Raw genomic sequence first — 16330 nt, forward strand, 5'->3', positions numbered from 1 at the left:
ATGCCCAAATTGGAAGATCTGGGCCATTATTTACAGAAATCACGACAGGCATTTTCACAATAAGTATAATTTTATTGCACCTTGCCACTTACAATTTTATATTTTTGGTTTAAATGGGCGGCATTTTTTGTTACCCGGAGGTAAGAAATAAACGTAAAATAAAACATTAAATTTTGTTCTCGCCATAGACCCACACTGCCCCCTAGTGTCTCTAGACCATTATGTCTCTGGGCCTTTTCTTGAGGAAAACACAGGAATCTAATCAAAATATCCTCTAGTAATATTCCCTGTTGAAACGATCACCTAATTTTACCTTTAAGTGGCTTTTAATCCTTTGCCATCCGTTCAAAGTCGGTAATCTTGGTCATATTGAAATATTTTCCTGCCAGTGTGCATGTGTCAAAATGTGTTGCAAAGGAAACGATTTTGAGCTTGTTTCCACAGCACGCACCGTGTATGTCGTTACAATTTCTTGACTGCAAGGGACTGGTCCCAGAAGAATGCCAGCTCAATTTCTTTTCCACAAACTCAAATTTTCACAGAAAGATTGGAATATTACGAAATGGGATGGAGAAAAAAAACCTATGCTCCGGCAGCACAAAAAATCAAATAAGCTTCAGCTTTATTAAATTTGCCACACTGGAACAGCCGTCAAATTTCTTCATCTTACCTGTATGATCCCTCCTCATTAGTGAATACAGTGATAAGTGGTTTAGAGGTTTTCTCGATGATAATAATCTCCACGCCCTCCAACGTTGGGTGTATCTGTCCCTCCAGAAATAGGCCAGCTTTCCCCTGAATCTCGATTAGTCTTCCAGGACAAGTATCTGCAACAAAATGCTATCCTTCAATGTTGCACCACACTATAACATAAATTGCAAAGCACTCTGTTGTGCAAGGGCCATTCAAAAAACACTTGAGCAAACACCGGATGAAAATATTTCCCGAGTTTGTACAAGAAACAATTTTTTTTTTTTTACACACCGATGGTTAGAAGTAGCTCATAATCTTTTTTGAGGCAGCCAAGAATCCAATTAGTTTCCTCATCTAGATAATGAAATACTCTGCACACCGAAGCAAAAGTTACAAGATATTTTTAGACAGGCTCAAAGCATCGAGGTCACCATATTATTACAGCAGCTCCATTTAAAATTCTGAGAATAAATCATGTCAGAGTCAAGTACAGCATGCAGGTTGAAATTATATAAAACAGTAAACACAATTAGCAGGGTCAAAATGATTACAATAACAGCATGAATTCTTCATCCTGAAACATTTGTGTTTAATTGTTCCAATATACTATGCAGTGTACCAATTTCAGCCCAATGCAGGAGATGATTACAATGGCTGATTATTAATATACAAAGTAGTTCTGCACTGGTAATAAAACTGAAAGGACTGGGATTTTTTATAATGTATAAATTGCAAGATTTGCCACTGAAGTCACTTCCACAAAAAAGGCTCCCTATCCAATACATTTGCACACGCACACATTACCAGTTTCAAATGTTATTTATCTGATATACAAATTTATTGCACACGTACACTTGAATGAAAAGTTTACTTTTTCTTTCCAAATGTAAACAATGGTGCCCAGTACCACCCCAAAGGTGTGTGACTAATCTTGAATCATCCTCTGACTTTACCCAATATATATTTTTTAATTGTTTAGAAATCTCACGTGCAAGACAAAGAGGCTGTGCTTTAGATTAATACAAATCTTGACTTGCAAATTAATGACTTGTAATCCTTTCAATGGATTAAAGTAAATCCATAGTCTTGGGTAATGTTTCTTCTTGTTCCAGGGCACGGAACCTTACCAGAACTTCATGTCCCTTGAATCTTGCCTAAAATACTGCACAAGTCACTATTCAAAGCAGCATTATAAATGATGATGCTTAAGAAAGGTGCATGAAACCAACTAGATCAGGAGTGTCCAGACTAATGCGCAAGCCTTTCCAGTCGATAAACCCTGGCAATGCAGCCTTCAGGTCAAGGCATCAACAGTTCGTTTCTATTTGTATTTTTTCTTGTGTTTAATTACATTTAAAGAAACTGCGAATCTGAAAATTTAAGCAAGCTGATCTCAGCAGCACTGCCCAAATGTTAGATGGGTGCTAAATGAGAACAGCAAATTGCTTTATAGCTGCATGCAAATCCAGGCACACTGATTTAAACCTGTGGAGATAAAAAGCTTGGGCAGCTACGCTGAATTATATTACACTGCTGCCTGGGTTCGGGGATTTGTACATTGACGTTTTAATTTATTACAATTAGAAAGAGAATTTCTCCAGTCGCCAGATACCTATTTTTTTTGTCATGGTCATAATTCATATTGTTCCTTTTTATCTGTTTTTTGAAATTACAAGTCGCTTGCTCACTGCTCTATTTTAAAAATAAATTTAGAGTACCCAGTTATTTTTTTCCGATTATGGGGCAATTTTTAGTGTGACCAATCGACCTAACCTGCACATTCACCTAACCTGGGGCCCTGGTACTGTGATGCAGCAGTAGAGCTAACCCACTGTGCCACCGTGTCGCCCGTAAACAGGTCAGCCTCCCTACAGAATCTTTAAATCCATTCTTGGTCTTGGAAAAAAAGATTGGGCAATGTCTCACAAACCTTATTGAGTTTTTTGAGAAGGTGACCAAACAGGTGGATCAGGGTAAAGCTGTTGATGTGGTGTATATGGATTTCAGTAAGGCGTTTGATAAGGTTCCCCACGGTAGGCTATTGCAGAAAATAAGGAAGTATGGAATTGAAGGTGATTTAGCGGTTTGGATCAGTAATTGGCTAGCTGAAAGAAGACAGAGGGTGGTGGTTGATGGCAAATGTTCATCCTGGAGTTCAGTTACTAGTGGTGTACCGCAAGGATCTGTTTTGGGGCCACTGCTGTTTGTCATTTTTATAAATGACCTGGAAGAGGGTGTAGAAGGATGGGTTAGTAAATTTGCAGATGACACGAAGGTCGGTGGAGTTGTGGATAGTGCTGAAGGATGTTATAGGATACAGAGGGACATAGATAAGCTGCAGAGCTGGGCTGAGAGGTGGCAGATGGAGTTTAATGCGGAAAAGTGTGAGGTGGTTCACTTTGGAAGGAGTAACAGGAATGCAGAGTACTGGGCTAATGGCAAGATTCTTGGTAGTGTAGATGAACAGAGAGATCTCGGCATCCAGGTACATAAATCCCTGAAAGTTGCCACCCAGGTTAATAGGGCTGTTAAGAAGGCATATGGTGTGCTAGCCTTTATAAGCAGGGGGATTGAGTTTCGGAACCACAAGGTCATGCTGCAGCTGTACATAACTCTGGTGCGGCCACACCTGGAGTACTGCGTGCAGTTCTGGTCACCACATTATAGGAAGGATGTGGAAGCTTTGGAAAGGGTTCAGAGGAGATTTACTAGGATGTTGCCTGGTATGGAGGGAAGGTCTTACGAGGAAAGGCTCAGGGAATTGAGGTTGTTTTCGTTAGAGAGGAGAAGGCTGAGAGGTGACTTAATAGAGACATATAAGATAGTCAGAGGGTTAGATAGGGTGGACAGTGAGAGTCTTTTTCCTTGGATGGTGATGACCAACACGAGGGGACATAGCTTTAAATTGAGGGGTGAGAGATATAGGACAGATGTCAGAGGCAGTTTCTTTACTCAGAGAGTAGTAGGGGTGTGGAACGCCCTGCCTGCAATAGTAGTAGACTCGCCAACTTTAAGGGCATTTAAGTGGTCACTGGATAGACATATGGATGAAAATGGAATAGTGTAGGTCAGATAGGCTTCAGATGGTTTCACAGGTCGGCGCAACATCGAGGGCCGAAGGGCCCGTACTGCGCTGTAGTGTTCTATGTTCTATGTTAAGGGACTGGAAAATGGCTATCATAGTCACATGCTGCAGGAATTAACGATGAATGTGCCTTTAGTAATTAACATGAATATTGAAAATTGAGAAGTGAGCGAAATGAGTGCAAAACATTAAAAACTGCACAATCATTTCATGTGCAGTATTTACATCTTCGAGCTAAGTAAAAGGTTACCTCCAGTAATGAGAGCCTCCACTGAAGGAGGGTAGAAGAGAAGTTCCTTTGATGAGGGCGTGACTGTAATCTTTTCTCCAGCTCTACCAGAAAAAGCAAGACAATTATACAATCAGAATTAATATTGCTACAACCACCCATCTATCAAAAGTATCCATACATCTAAAATAATGCAGGTTAAACATGAGCACTTGGTGATGCTTGGTACTGTAAAATTAAACGGTCATTGGTTTTAACAGCACAGAAAAGGGCCCTTCGGCCCATCATGTGTGCGCCAGCCATCAAGCACCTAGCTATTCGAATCCCATTTTCCAGCACTTGGTCCGTCGCCTCGTCAAACAAGGGAAACCAGTCAACTTAATTTTAGAAAATTAAAGCACAGCAGAGGAAATAAAATGTGTACCAGATTTTTAAATGTGAAAGCTAAACTGGATCAAATTCAACTTCAAATAGTCTTTTTTGCATTTTGAACCAGGTTACGCAAGAGGATTAGTGTTCAATGATAGAAAGCGGAATAACCCTAAAATGAATTCCCACTGCTTGACATTGAAATGAGTGGAGAGCATATATAGAGACATATTCATAAAGCTAACGTCCATTAATGATACCTTTGATGCAACATTATGGTAAAATGACCTGTAAAATCAGATTTCCATGTAGATTCCTCAATGGTGAGAGACGAGTCAAAATGACAGCCTCCTTTTTAATCTTATAGACTATATCAAAAAGATAACGATTGAGAATATTTCTATTTGCTTTACAAGACGATTAAAATACATCATGCAGCAGGATTAAGTCGCCAAGATGATGAGAAAATCTCTCATTAAACCTGGTGAATATGTGATGGAATGTTTTGAAGTTGCTGCAGTCAATGGTCATAATAATAATAATAATCTTTATTAGTGTCACAAGTAGGCTTACATTAACACTGTAATGAAGTTACTGTGAAAATCCCCTAGTCGCCACTCAGGCGCCTGTTTGGGTACACTGAGGGAGAATTCAGAATGTCCAATTCACCGAACAGCACGTCTTTCGGGACTTGTGGGAGGAAACCGGAGCACCCGGAGGAAACCCACGCAGACACGGGGAGAACGTGCAGACTCCGCACAGACAGTGACCCAAGCCGGGAATCAAACCTGGGACCCTGGTGCTGTGAAGCAACATTGCATTGTGGTTAGCGCAATTGCTTCACAGCTCCAGGGTCCTAGGATCGATTCCTGGCTTGGGTCACTGTCTGTGCGGAGTCTGCAGGTTCTCCCCGTGTCTGTGTGGGTTTCCTCCGGGTGCTCCGGTTTCCTCCCACAGTCCAAAGATGTGCAGGTTAGGTGGATTGGACATGCTAAATTGCCCTTCGTGTCCAAAATTGCCCTTAGTGTTGGGTTGGGTTACTGGGTTATGGGGACAGGGTGGGGTTGTAGGCTTGGGTAGGATGCTCTTTCCAAGAGCTGGTGCAGACTCGATGGGCCGAATGGCCTCCTTCTGCACTGTAAATTCTATGACTTACTATGATTACTAACCACTGTGCTATGGATGTTATGATGTTATTAGCTGTCTTGTTTTGAAAGTCATCCGAACAATAAAAGGTCACTTTTCCAATTCTGGAGGAGATTCAAAAGCACATTTTCCTTTACTGAGCCTAAGCTGTTTCTTACAGGCACATTAATAGAATTGACACTAATGAATGGATGACATCTAAAAGAATTTGTTAACAATCTGATAAGATGTTTATCTTGATAAAGTGACAAAGAGGTGCTCATGAATCACAGTACAACCTAAATCGTCCCGCTTATAGTGGAGATGGAAGAATTAATAATGGCTGCGATACACAATGTAAAACAAATTCTTAGGTCATTGTAAATCCCTCTTCTATAAATGAAACAGAAATCAGGTGACCTTCTTCCTCAATTTACATTTTCAATTGCAAAATATCAATACAACCCCTTTTAGCGTTTCTAGTGCCAGTAATAGCTGTATCTAATGTTATGACCGTTGGACATTATAGGACGATTATGTTTTAAACCTTCTCTTTTAATTCAAAGTGAAATGGAGTAGTGGAGAGTGAATGTGTGACCTCGTACAAGTTCTGCCTGGCAACTGACCCATGTGACCGGGTTGCCAAAAGGACAGGGGCCCAGGTCAAGCCCAACTGAAGCTCAAGCATTTTCACATTTGGACACAAAGGGAGAAGCAGTTGACCTTGCTGCAGACTCTCAGAATGAGTCAGATTGAAAGAGCTGAAAGGAAAACATACAAGTGCTCCTCTGCCAAGCAGGAGAGGTCCGCTTTGAGTTAACCACCCAGCAAAGGGCTGACGGAGACGGAATCCACGATGAAGGAGACAAGGATTGTGAAAAGTTAGAGACCATGTAATCATCAGAGGAAATCTTACAATGGGAAGTCCATTCGATCATACTCAAAGGGTTCCGTGAAGGTGGCTTTGTTTAAAAGACACTGGAAGATTCACCTTACTGCAACAAGGAGAGCCTGTTGAAACATTACGAGGAGTTGGAATTTAAAACTTAAGGACTTAAGCAGTCCATAACTTGCATTCCCCGGGGCATTGCACCAGACAGCACCCCCAATGATACACTGAGAACCCACCCCAGACGTTCCCCACGTAAAGATTTCACAACAATTGTCCAGGAAGTTCAAACTTCTGTTGGGCAATTGCCCCACAATGGGAACCAGCCAAAAGTGAGATCTAAATCTCAATCCTTGGCTGGTTCAAACTGTCCGAAAGTTACCCAGAAAAACTTACACCACTTCTAATTTCTGGATTACTGGAGTACTGAAACCCCTCCTTCAATGGGACTCTTCCCCCCCCCCCATGAATTTCTACAAGATCCCTCCCACTGCCCCAACCACATTCTCCATATCGCCGCCTGTCCTCCCCACGTTCTCCTCAACTGCGTTCCCCAACCCACAACTTCACCCACCCCACCGATTTCGCCCCATCCCACTAAGTACTCAGCCATGCTCCCCCTCAATCCTATCCACTTAAATACAAACATACCTTTACCCGGCTTCTCAAAGAGGCTGGACCTTTAGACCTACTTGTCTTATAGCAGCTAGTGCCATAAAAAGGGGGTGTATTTTCCTTTCTTCCAACTCTGCTGTCTCGACACAAAGCCGCCGTAACCCACTGCACACCTTTATCACCTGGTCCGAGTTGGATGTTCGGCTGAGAAAGTTACAGCTTCTTTTAGCCTAACTAGGGGCAGATTGGCAATGCAACTCTGATTGACACTCCACAGAAGTTACGACCCTACATGTCTACGGAGAGTGTGATATAGCGGTTCTATTCCCGTAACAGCCTCCCCGAACAGGCGCCGGGATGTGACAACTAGGGGCTTTTCACAGTAACTTCATTTGAAGCCTACTTGTGACAATAAGCGATTTTCATTTCATTGGGTTTCTGTTGCGTTAGGAGGTTAAAGAAGGGGATACCTGTTCTGTAGTTTATTGTATTAGTTGTCCACTACGTAATGCTCAGTCAATACTAATTTTAGTCTTTGTGTTACAGTAAAAGTCTTAAACCCATGAAATCGTGATGTTTGATCCTTTAAGTCAGTTACTAGGAATTAAAATAATTTTAAAAAGTTAATGGTCTGTACAGGTATCATAATGCAAATCTAAAAATGTACAAAATAACTTGCTTATACATTGACACTGCTTCCCTTCAGCAACATGCACTAACAACCATGTAGTCGTACCTTGCCCAGTATGAAAATTCATAACCAAAAGGTCCCTCAAGGTCCTCCACAATTTCCTGGGCAGGAGGCTCTCTTTCCACTTGTTGGCCTTTCTTTTCACGCTCTAGTCTACGCGCCTCTATTTCAGCCAGCTGCTGCTCCTGCCGTTGCTCCTGAAGGGACTTCAGAGGTCCTAAGACTAACGCAGGTTCGCTATCAATGGAAGACCTAGAGAAAGGAAGCACAATGAAGTCAACTAGAAATACAAGCGACTGAATTATTCCAAAGCAGCACAGTATTCACCACATTCCACACACAATAACTCAGCATTTCAATATTCACTGAAGATCCTTAGTCTCTCCAATGGCTGTATAACTGCCAGAGAATGTTTAATATCCAACGGTTTCCCCATTCAACAGCACTTAAAATTTAATCAGGAGCAAATGTGAGGAGTTTCTCCAGTCAAGTGGTAGACAGTTCCATCCCCTCTCCACTCATTTGACTGAAAGATGCTACAGAGTAGCCAGTAAAAGGCTGGTTTTATCATCAGGATGTACTTTGTAGTGCTCACATCCACAAATAACAACTAGCCCGAGTAAAAAAAGACATGCCTGCAAAGCGAACGTTGATTCTAAAACCCACGCAGACACGGGGAGAACGTGCATACACCGCACAGACAGTGACCCAAGCCGGGAATCGAATCAGGGACCCTGGTGCTGTGAAGCAACTGTGCTACCCACTGTGCTACCGTGGGTTCATAACAAATACATTTCCACACAGAAAAATTGTGGGGACTCACAACGCCTCCCCCTCACCCACTCTCACTCCGATGTCAAAAAGCATATAGAAAATAGGATAACGCAAATAAAAGCTCTGTCGAATGCCGCAAGCTCAATACTGCAGAAGAAAGCCGGAAGGTGTGTTGAAATTGCGGAGGTAAAATTAAAAAGGAAATTATGAAAACAAAGAGAGGGTATGAAAAAATCTGGCATGTAAAATTAAGGGAGACCCAAAGATGTTTCATAGACAAAGAGCAAAATAATAAGTAAGGGAAGGATCAAGCCTATTGAGACCGCAAAAGTAGCTTTTGTGTGTTGAGGAACAAGACACAGTTCTCAATGAACTCTTTCCTTCTGCTTTCACAAAAGTGAAGGATGAAGCAGACATTGTAGGTTAAGGAGGAGGGATGAGAAATATTGGACGGGATAAACACAGTAAAGGAGGAAATATTAAGGTGTTTAACGTCTTGTAAGTGGACAAATCACCAGGCCCAGACGAAACGCACATGTTTCTAACAGAAGCAAAGGAAAAAAATAACAGAGGTTCTGTCCATCATTTTCAAATCCTCTCTGGCCACAGGCAAGGTGTTGGAGGACTGCAAACATTGTACCAATGTCGAGGAAGAGACAATCCAAATACTTGCAGGCCAGTCCACCTCACCTCGGGAGTGGGAAAGATATTGGAAAAAATTCTGAGGGACTGCACAAATCATAATTTCGAAAGACACGGATTAAACAAGAACAGGCATATCAGAGAAGGCCGTGGCTGACTAACTTGCTTCATTTGTTGAGGTAACAAGGAGCTTCAATAAGATTAGCGCATGTCTCATGTAGTCGACATGGGCTTCAGCAAAGCTTTTCAAAGACTCCACATGGCACACTGTCCAGAAAGTTAAAAAGCTCATGGGATCACAGGGAAAGTGTGAATTGACTCAGTGGTTCAGAAGCAAAGGGCAGTGGGCAACAAGGATTTTTGAACAGCTGTTACCAGTGAGGTTCCACAGGACTCATTACTGGGTCCCTTGCTGTTCATATGCCAATGATTTACTATTGTTTGCAGATAATGCAAAAATTGACCACACGGTTATTCATGAAGAAGAAAGCTGCAGACTCTGGGCAAGTGGGCAGGAAATTGGCAAGTGGAGTTCAATCCAGCAAAGTGTGAAGTAATGAATTTTGGGAGGACAAATAAGGCAAGGGAAAATACAATAAATGGTAGGATTGTTAGAAACAGAGGGACTTTGGAATGCATGTCCACAGATTCCTGAAGGTAGCAGGTCAGTCAGATAAACTGGTTCAGGAGGCATCCAGGATAATGTACCTTATTGACTGAGGCGTACAATATAAGAGCAGGGAAATTATGCTATAATGTATAAAACACCGGTTAGACAGCAGCTAGAGTACTGCACATTACATAATCGCAATAGTCAGGGTACAGAGGTTAATCTGCTTATGGCCAGGAATGCAGAATTTTAGCTATGGGAAAAGATTAGATTGGTTAGGATTATTTTCTTTGGAACAGAAATGTTGAGGAAAGATTTAATTGAGGTGAACAAATTAAGAGAGGTCGAGATAAAATGGAGAGAATTTGTTTCAGTTTAGCAGAGTCAACATGGCGCGCGGAGTGTGGAGACACTCTGCAAGCTCCCCCAAACAGACCCGCTTTTTACATCTCTTATAACCATACTAATCTTTTCCCTATTATGTATTTTCTTTTCTTTTCATGTACTAAATGATCTGTTTGAGCTGCACGCAGAAAAATATGTTTCACTGTACCTCAGTACACGTGACAATAAACAAATTCAAATCCAACTGGGGGGATTAGAATTAAACTAATTGATAAAAGCATTTGAGGGTAGTTGAGGAATTTTTTTCTTCCATGCTGGTTTGAAACTCACTCCTGGAAATAGTGGGGGAGAAATAAACCCTTGTCGCTTAAAAAAAAACACGAGAATGCACTCAAAGTGCCCTAACGCACGGGGCTGTGGTCCATGAGCTGGAAGGTTAGATTAAGTTGGATAACCCATTTTCAGCCAGCGAGGACATGATAAAACTTAAAGGTCCACTCTGTCATAATTATCTCAATGCTCCCGTTTAGAATTAACGCATCAGTGTTTGGGGAATCAGGCAGGGCGAGTATTTAGAGCACTACATTTCAAAATGCACTTGTTTCTCTTCACTCATACATACTACACGACTAAAACAGACACATTTTAGGTTGAGTGGAGAGGGCTCAGCTTAGACCACGTAACCAGGCGTGGTCTGGTGCTTTTTTAAAATAAGAATGGAAGCATGCTATGTATATTCGGAGCAGCCACCAATTCAAATCTGTGCATTCATCTTTCAAATGCTCATTTCCAATTCTTATATTGTAAAGCAGTCTGCAAATCATAAAATAACCCAAACTAAATGTGATCATTCAAAAAGTCTTGCCAAAAGAAAGCTTTGTGCAGAGTACAAGCCCTGCCAGCTTTTTAGCTTGTTTAATAAGATGACACAGTTCACATGTGATCAGAGGAAAATGTACACCAGGAGTAAACTATTTTAAAGCGGTTTTATCCATTTTTACAACTGGACGAAGGTTTGTTACCACCAGGGCACAAATTTGGCTTGGTGGGCTTGTGCTAGACTCCTGTAAAACCCACATGTTCTCCATGGGTTTCCACGGGTCATGGTGCTGAAGCCTATAGCAAAATTTACAAAGTATGACCAGGTTGGCTATCTACAATGCCAAGCTGTCTTCACTTTGTTAAAGCCCTTTATGATATTATATTCAACGGTTAACTCTTGTTTAATAATTTAGTTAGCAGTCACGCAGATATACGTGGACATATCTCTAAACATCTCTTAAACATTAGTCTGGTAAACATTGCACACATGAAATTTCACATCTTGTCTTTTCTCATCATAGATGATAATTAATTCTGTTCTTCTGCTTTTATTTCTAAATATTTATATTTTTTTAATAAGTCCCAGTAATTCATTGTACCGATTGAAATACCAATAAAAACGATGATATCGAGGGGAAAAACGTGCAACTTAGAAAAGAGGATTGCCTTCCTGATAAAGCTTTGGATAAGGCATTTACAATTCAGAACTGGCTGTCAAACCACAGAATCTCTACAGTGCAGAAGGACGCCATTTGGCCCATCAAGTCTGCACCGACCCTCTGAAAGAGCACCCCAGCCCAGCCTATTCCCCGCACCCTATCCCCGCAACCCCACCTAACCTGCAAACTAAGAGGTAATTTTATCACGGTCAATTCACCTAACCTGCACATCTCTGGACTGCAAATACCGCAGATTTTATTTCCATTTATTTTTACCCAGCCCTGGTCCCCCTTGTGATGATAGTTCTGAGCTGCTTTTTTGAACCAATTAAATTATGTTGAAGGTACTCACACAATGCTGTTACGTCGAGAATTCCAGAGTTCTAGCCCAGTGACAATGTAAATTCTCAGCTCAAATAACACAGCAAGAATGTCAAGATGCAAAATCCACACTAAAATGCCATGGCTACTTTTCCCTTTTGAGCTACTCTATTGATTACACTCTGAACATTTTTCCTTTAAAATTTCATTTATTTAAATTGGCACAGTGGTTAGCACTGCTGCCTCAAAACTCCAGGGACTTGGGTTCGTTTCCAGCCTTGGGTGACTGTTTGTGTGGAGATTGCACTTTCTCCCCGTGTCTACGTGGGTTTCCTCCCACAGTCTAGTGGTTAGGTAGAGTGGCCATGCCAAAATTAACCCCTTAAGAGTCCAAAAGGTTAGGAGGGATTATGGGGATGGTATGGAGGCGTGGGCTTAAGTAGGGTGCTCTTTCCAAAGGCAGGTGCCGACTTGATGGGCCGAATGGCCTCCTTCTGCACTGTAAATTCTATGATTCAACGTTGATGTAGTTTCAGTAAGTTTTTAGACCTCAGGTGCACACAGACTATGCAAAAGGAATGATGAAACAGAAACACTTATATCTGCGTCACTATCAAGTAACATAACGCAATGAAAAGACATACAGCTGGGCTGGTTTAGCACAGTGGGATAAACAGCTGGCTTGTAATGCAGAACCATGCCAGCACCACGGGTTCAATTCCCGTACCAGCCTCCCCGAACACCCGAATGTGGTGACTAGGGACTTTTCACAGTAACGTCATCGAAACCTATTTGTGACAATAAGCGATTATCATCATTATAAAAATACCCATTATTATTTTTCCAACGTAAAACGCATTTTTGAACACAGGAGTTAGGACATCACATAGCTCGGCAAGACTTGACTGGTCTCTCTTACCTGATGGTAACTGTGACATCCATCAATTTATCCGTTACAATAGCACCTTGCGCACGATGGCGAATCGCTGTCAAGGTCAAAATAGTGGGGGCTGCTCTAAAAGACAAACAACAGGATGACATTAAGATCTAATACAACACCCCATTAATACATTGATTTAATATAAGGAAAAAAGGCATAAATGCTTACGTGTCATAGATGTAATACTCATGTTCAAATTGATGGCAAGAACGAGGAGTCACTTTATAGACACCTGATGACAGAAACATTTTTTTAAAATATGAAATTCTCCCATCTCTCAGAGTTAGTTACAGAACACACTATTTTGTAACAGCTAAGTGTTAATCCACGCAATATCCAAAGCATTATTAGGGCTGACGATTTATCATGGCCAAATGAGTAACAGATTGGAGATAAGTATTTTGCGCATAGTATGGTGCTTGGGAGGGTTTGGCTGGACTAGAATTTTGCGAGACATATTCCTGAAGCATGGTCCTTGGCGAATAAATTGGGGCATATTCGCAGACTTTTAAAAAATGCATACAAAATAACCCACAACGCAAACATTTCTTCAGAAGGCGATTGTTAAAAAAGATTAAAAAGTCAACGTTTTATGTTATTTCCATAAATATTGATGAGAGGAGAATTTATTCAAATAAATAAAACACCTGAACTAATCGCTCTCCTCTACCTCTTATTCCGTGCCACCTTGAAATTTACATCTCACAAAGTTTCTAAAATTCAGTGCGGGACAGAGAGGGTGTTGGACATGGCAAGCTTTCAGACAAGGTGTTAAACAGAGTCCCAGTCAGCCCTAGTAGGTGGCCACAAAAGATTAAATTGCCCCATTAAAGAGGAGCCGGAGACCTCTTCTCGCACCCTGGCCAATGTTTGTCCCTCAACAAACTTAGTTAAAAACACATTACCTAGCCATTATCCCATTGCAATGTATGTAATTTTCTTGTGTGCAAATAGCTTCCTGGGAATTACACAGCAGGTGAAATCCTAACTTCTTCCAGCTGACTCAGTGACAACCGAGACAATCAACTCCAAACCTGTGTTTTTACCGATTGCGGTCTCCAAATACAGACATTGACAAAATGCACCAGAAAATTGTACATCTAAATTGAATCGTGTTTGTCGAAATGGGTAATCTTTTCATGTTCTGTAAGAAATATTATTTTGAGCCTTGGAGAATTGAAATTCAGGGGGGATAAAGGCAGATAAAATTTGATTTATAAGACGCACATTGAATGATTTGATTTGTTCCAGGAAATGTGCATCAATGGCAATCAGCGGGAAGAACCATGCACTAATCTGGAACAAACCTGCATAGCAATCAATAGTTTACAAACACAACAATAACTTTGCCAGAATAAAATATAAGCAGAGCAGAAGGAAGCAAAAGATTTAAAGCACAAAGTTCAAAAATAAAGACAATCTGATGTATTTTGTTTTCAAAAATTGGCATTAGAGGAGGATAATTTAATTTAAAATGCCATAACCTCTGAATCATCAGCAAATGTTTATATTTGTACGGGCCCTTCCTGTTCATTCCCTTAGTTCCAAATTATTTTATTTACGGTTATCGTTTTTGGTCCATGGATCATTGATGGAGACATACATCAAAGATGAGCAGAGGACATAAAGAACTCAAAGCGCCAAAAGTAAGAAATTCAAAGTGCCAAAACAGTACAGTGTTATAAAGTTTTGTACTTTGGGCAGAAGAACTGAGACTTTATGGCACCCAAGAGATTAAAGGGGTTTGCTTCAATTGGTTGGCTGGTGTCGAATGGATTGGCCAGGGACAAGTGTCTGCCTGGCAACCGACAGCGATTGGTTCCTATCATAGAATAGAACATAGAACAGTACAGCACAGAACAGGCCCTTCGGCCCTCGATGTTGTGCCGAGCAATGATCACCCTACTCAAACCCCCACGTATCCACCCTATACCCGTAACCCAACAACCCCCCCCCCCTTAACCTTACTTTTTAGGACACTACAGGCAATTTATCATGGCCAATCCACCTAACCTGCACATCTTTGGACTGTGGGAGGAACCCGGAGCACCCGGAGGAAACCCACGCACACACGGGGAGGACGTGCAGACTCCGCACAGACAGTGACCCAGCTGGGGATCGAACCTGGGACCCTGGAGCTGTGAAGCATTTATGCTAACCACCATGCTACCGTGCTGCCATCAGGCGGAGTTTTTCAGGGAGAACCCATGTGAAGTCACTGGACAGGACAAAGGAGTTGCAAATATTCACCCTTCCCAAGGAGCAAAATAGAATTCAGATAACCAGGAAATTGGGACAGAAAGAATTTCTTAAGCAAAACTCAAGGCATTGTTCAGAAGAATCCAGGGAGAATAAAAAGTGTTCTAAGTAATAATAATCTATGTTCTCACAAGTAGGCTTACATTAACACTGCAATAAAGTTACTGTAAAAAGCCACTAGTTGCCACATTCCAGCGTCTGTTTGGGTACATGGAAGGAGAATTCAGAATGTCCAAATTACCTAACAGCACGTCTTTCGGGACTTGTGGGAGGAAACCGGAGCACCTGGAGGAAACCTACACAGACACGGGAAGAACTTGCAAACTCCACACAGACAGCGACCTAAGCCAGGAATCGAACCTGGGACCAGCCGCGATGAAGCAACAGTGCTAACCACTGTGCTACCGTGCCGCCCGAGTTAAAGAGACAATTGCAGTAACTAGATTTAAAGTGGGACAGCAGACGTCAGAGGTAAATGGAATGTTCTGATGTAATTTTAATGGAGTTTGGGAATCAAGAGTTAAAGCAATTGTGAAAATTTTGCACAGCAGTCAAGAGAAAGAAATCATTAAGGGGTTAATATAAACTCCTGGATTGGACTCATTGCTAAAAGTGGAGGGGGAGCTTGGTTTAAAGATGTCAATGATTCTATGAATTGAGAAACCTGGCCTGGATTTCAGAATGCAATCCGCCAAGGAAGACATTATTATGAGAAATGTTTTTCAAGCATGCCTTCGAGAATGGAGCTTGGAAACTCTCATCCGGGGGGGGGGGGAATTCGGAGGAGCCACCCATAAACACTAACTTGGGTTCAGAGCGGAGTCTGTACTTGACCACATCTTGAGGGCTTAAAAGGGACTTTGTGTTAATGAGACTATTGTAGCTTAAGATGTACTTTGTAATCAGTGTTTCTCCTAAAACCTGGTTTAATTGTTAAGCTAGAAGGGGGGTAAAGGAGTCTTGTATTACAATCCAATTTTTCCATGTTTAATCTTTTTTTTTGTTAATACTAATTAGCAATTCTGTGATTCTGTTCCTCCACACTTTATAAAAAAATCTTTTGAGCCAGGGTTCCATTCTGGGATCTTCCCGTCCAGTTATAGCACCAACTGGGATTACAACAACGGAGATAGAAAGATCGCTGGATACTTATGACATCAAGGGATATGGGGATAGCTTGGGAAAATGGCATGGAGGTAGATAAGCTGCCATGATCGAGCTGAATGATGCAGCAAGCTGGAGGGGCTGAATGGAATACTCCT

At 41.5% G+C, this 16330-nt stretch overlaps 1 protein-coding gene across 1 annotated transcript in view; it reads right to left on the reverse strand.

Moving 5' to 3' along the window:
- Positions 1–16330, reverse strand: part of nomo (nodal modulator) — a 67639-nt gene that overhangs the window by 22037 nt on the left and 29272 nt on the right. Inside the window, exons 17-21 of the mRNA XM_038819374.1 lie at positions 12978–13041; positions 12789–12884; positions 7742–7948; positions 4029–4111; positions 671–827 (exon numbers count right to left, since the gene is read on the reverse strand). Of these exons, the coding sequence (XP_038675302.1) occupies positions 671–827; positions 4029–4111; positions 7742–7948; positions 12789–12884; positions 12978–13041 (607 nt within the window). The remainder of the gene's footprint in view (positions 1–670; positions 828–4028; positions 4112–7741; positions 7949–12788; positions 12885–12977; positions 13042–16330) is intronic.

Source organism: Scyliorhinus canicula, chromosome 15 (assembly GCF_902713615.1).
Source record: "Scyliorhinus canicula chromosome 15, sScyCan1.1, whole genome shotgun sequence".
NCBI lineage: Eukaryota > Metazoa > Chordata > Chondrichthyes > Carcharhiniformes > Scyliorhinidae > Scyliorhinus > Scyliorhinus canicula.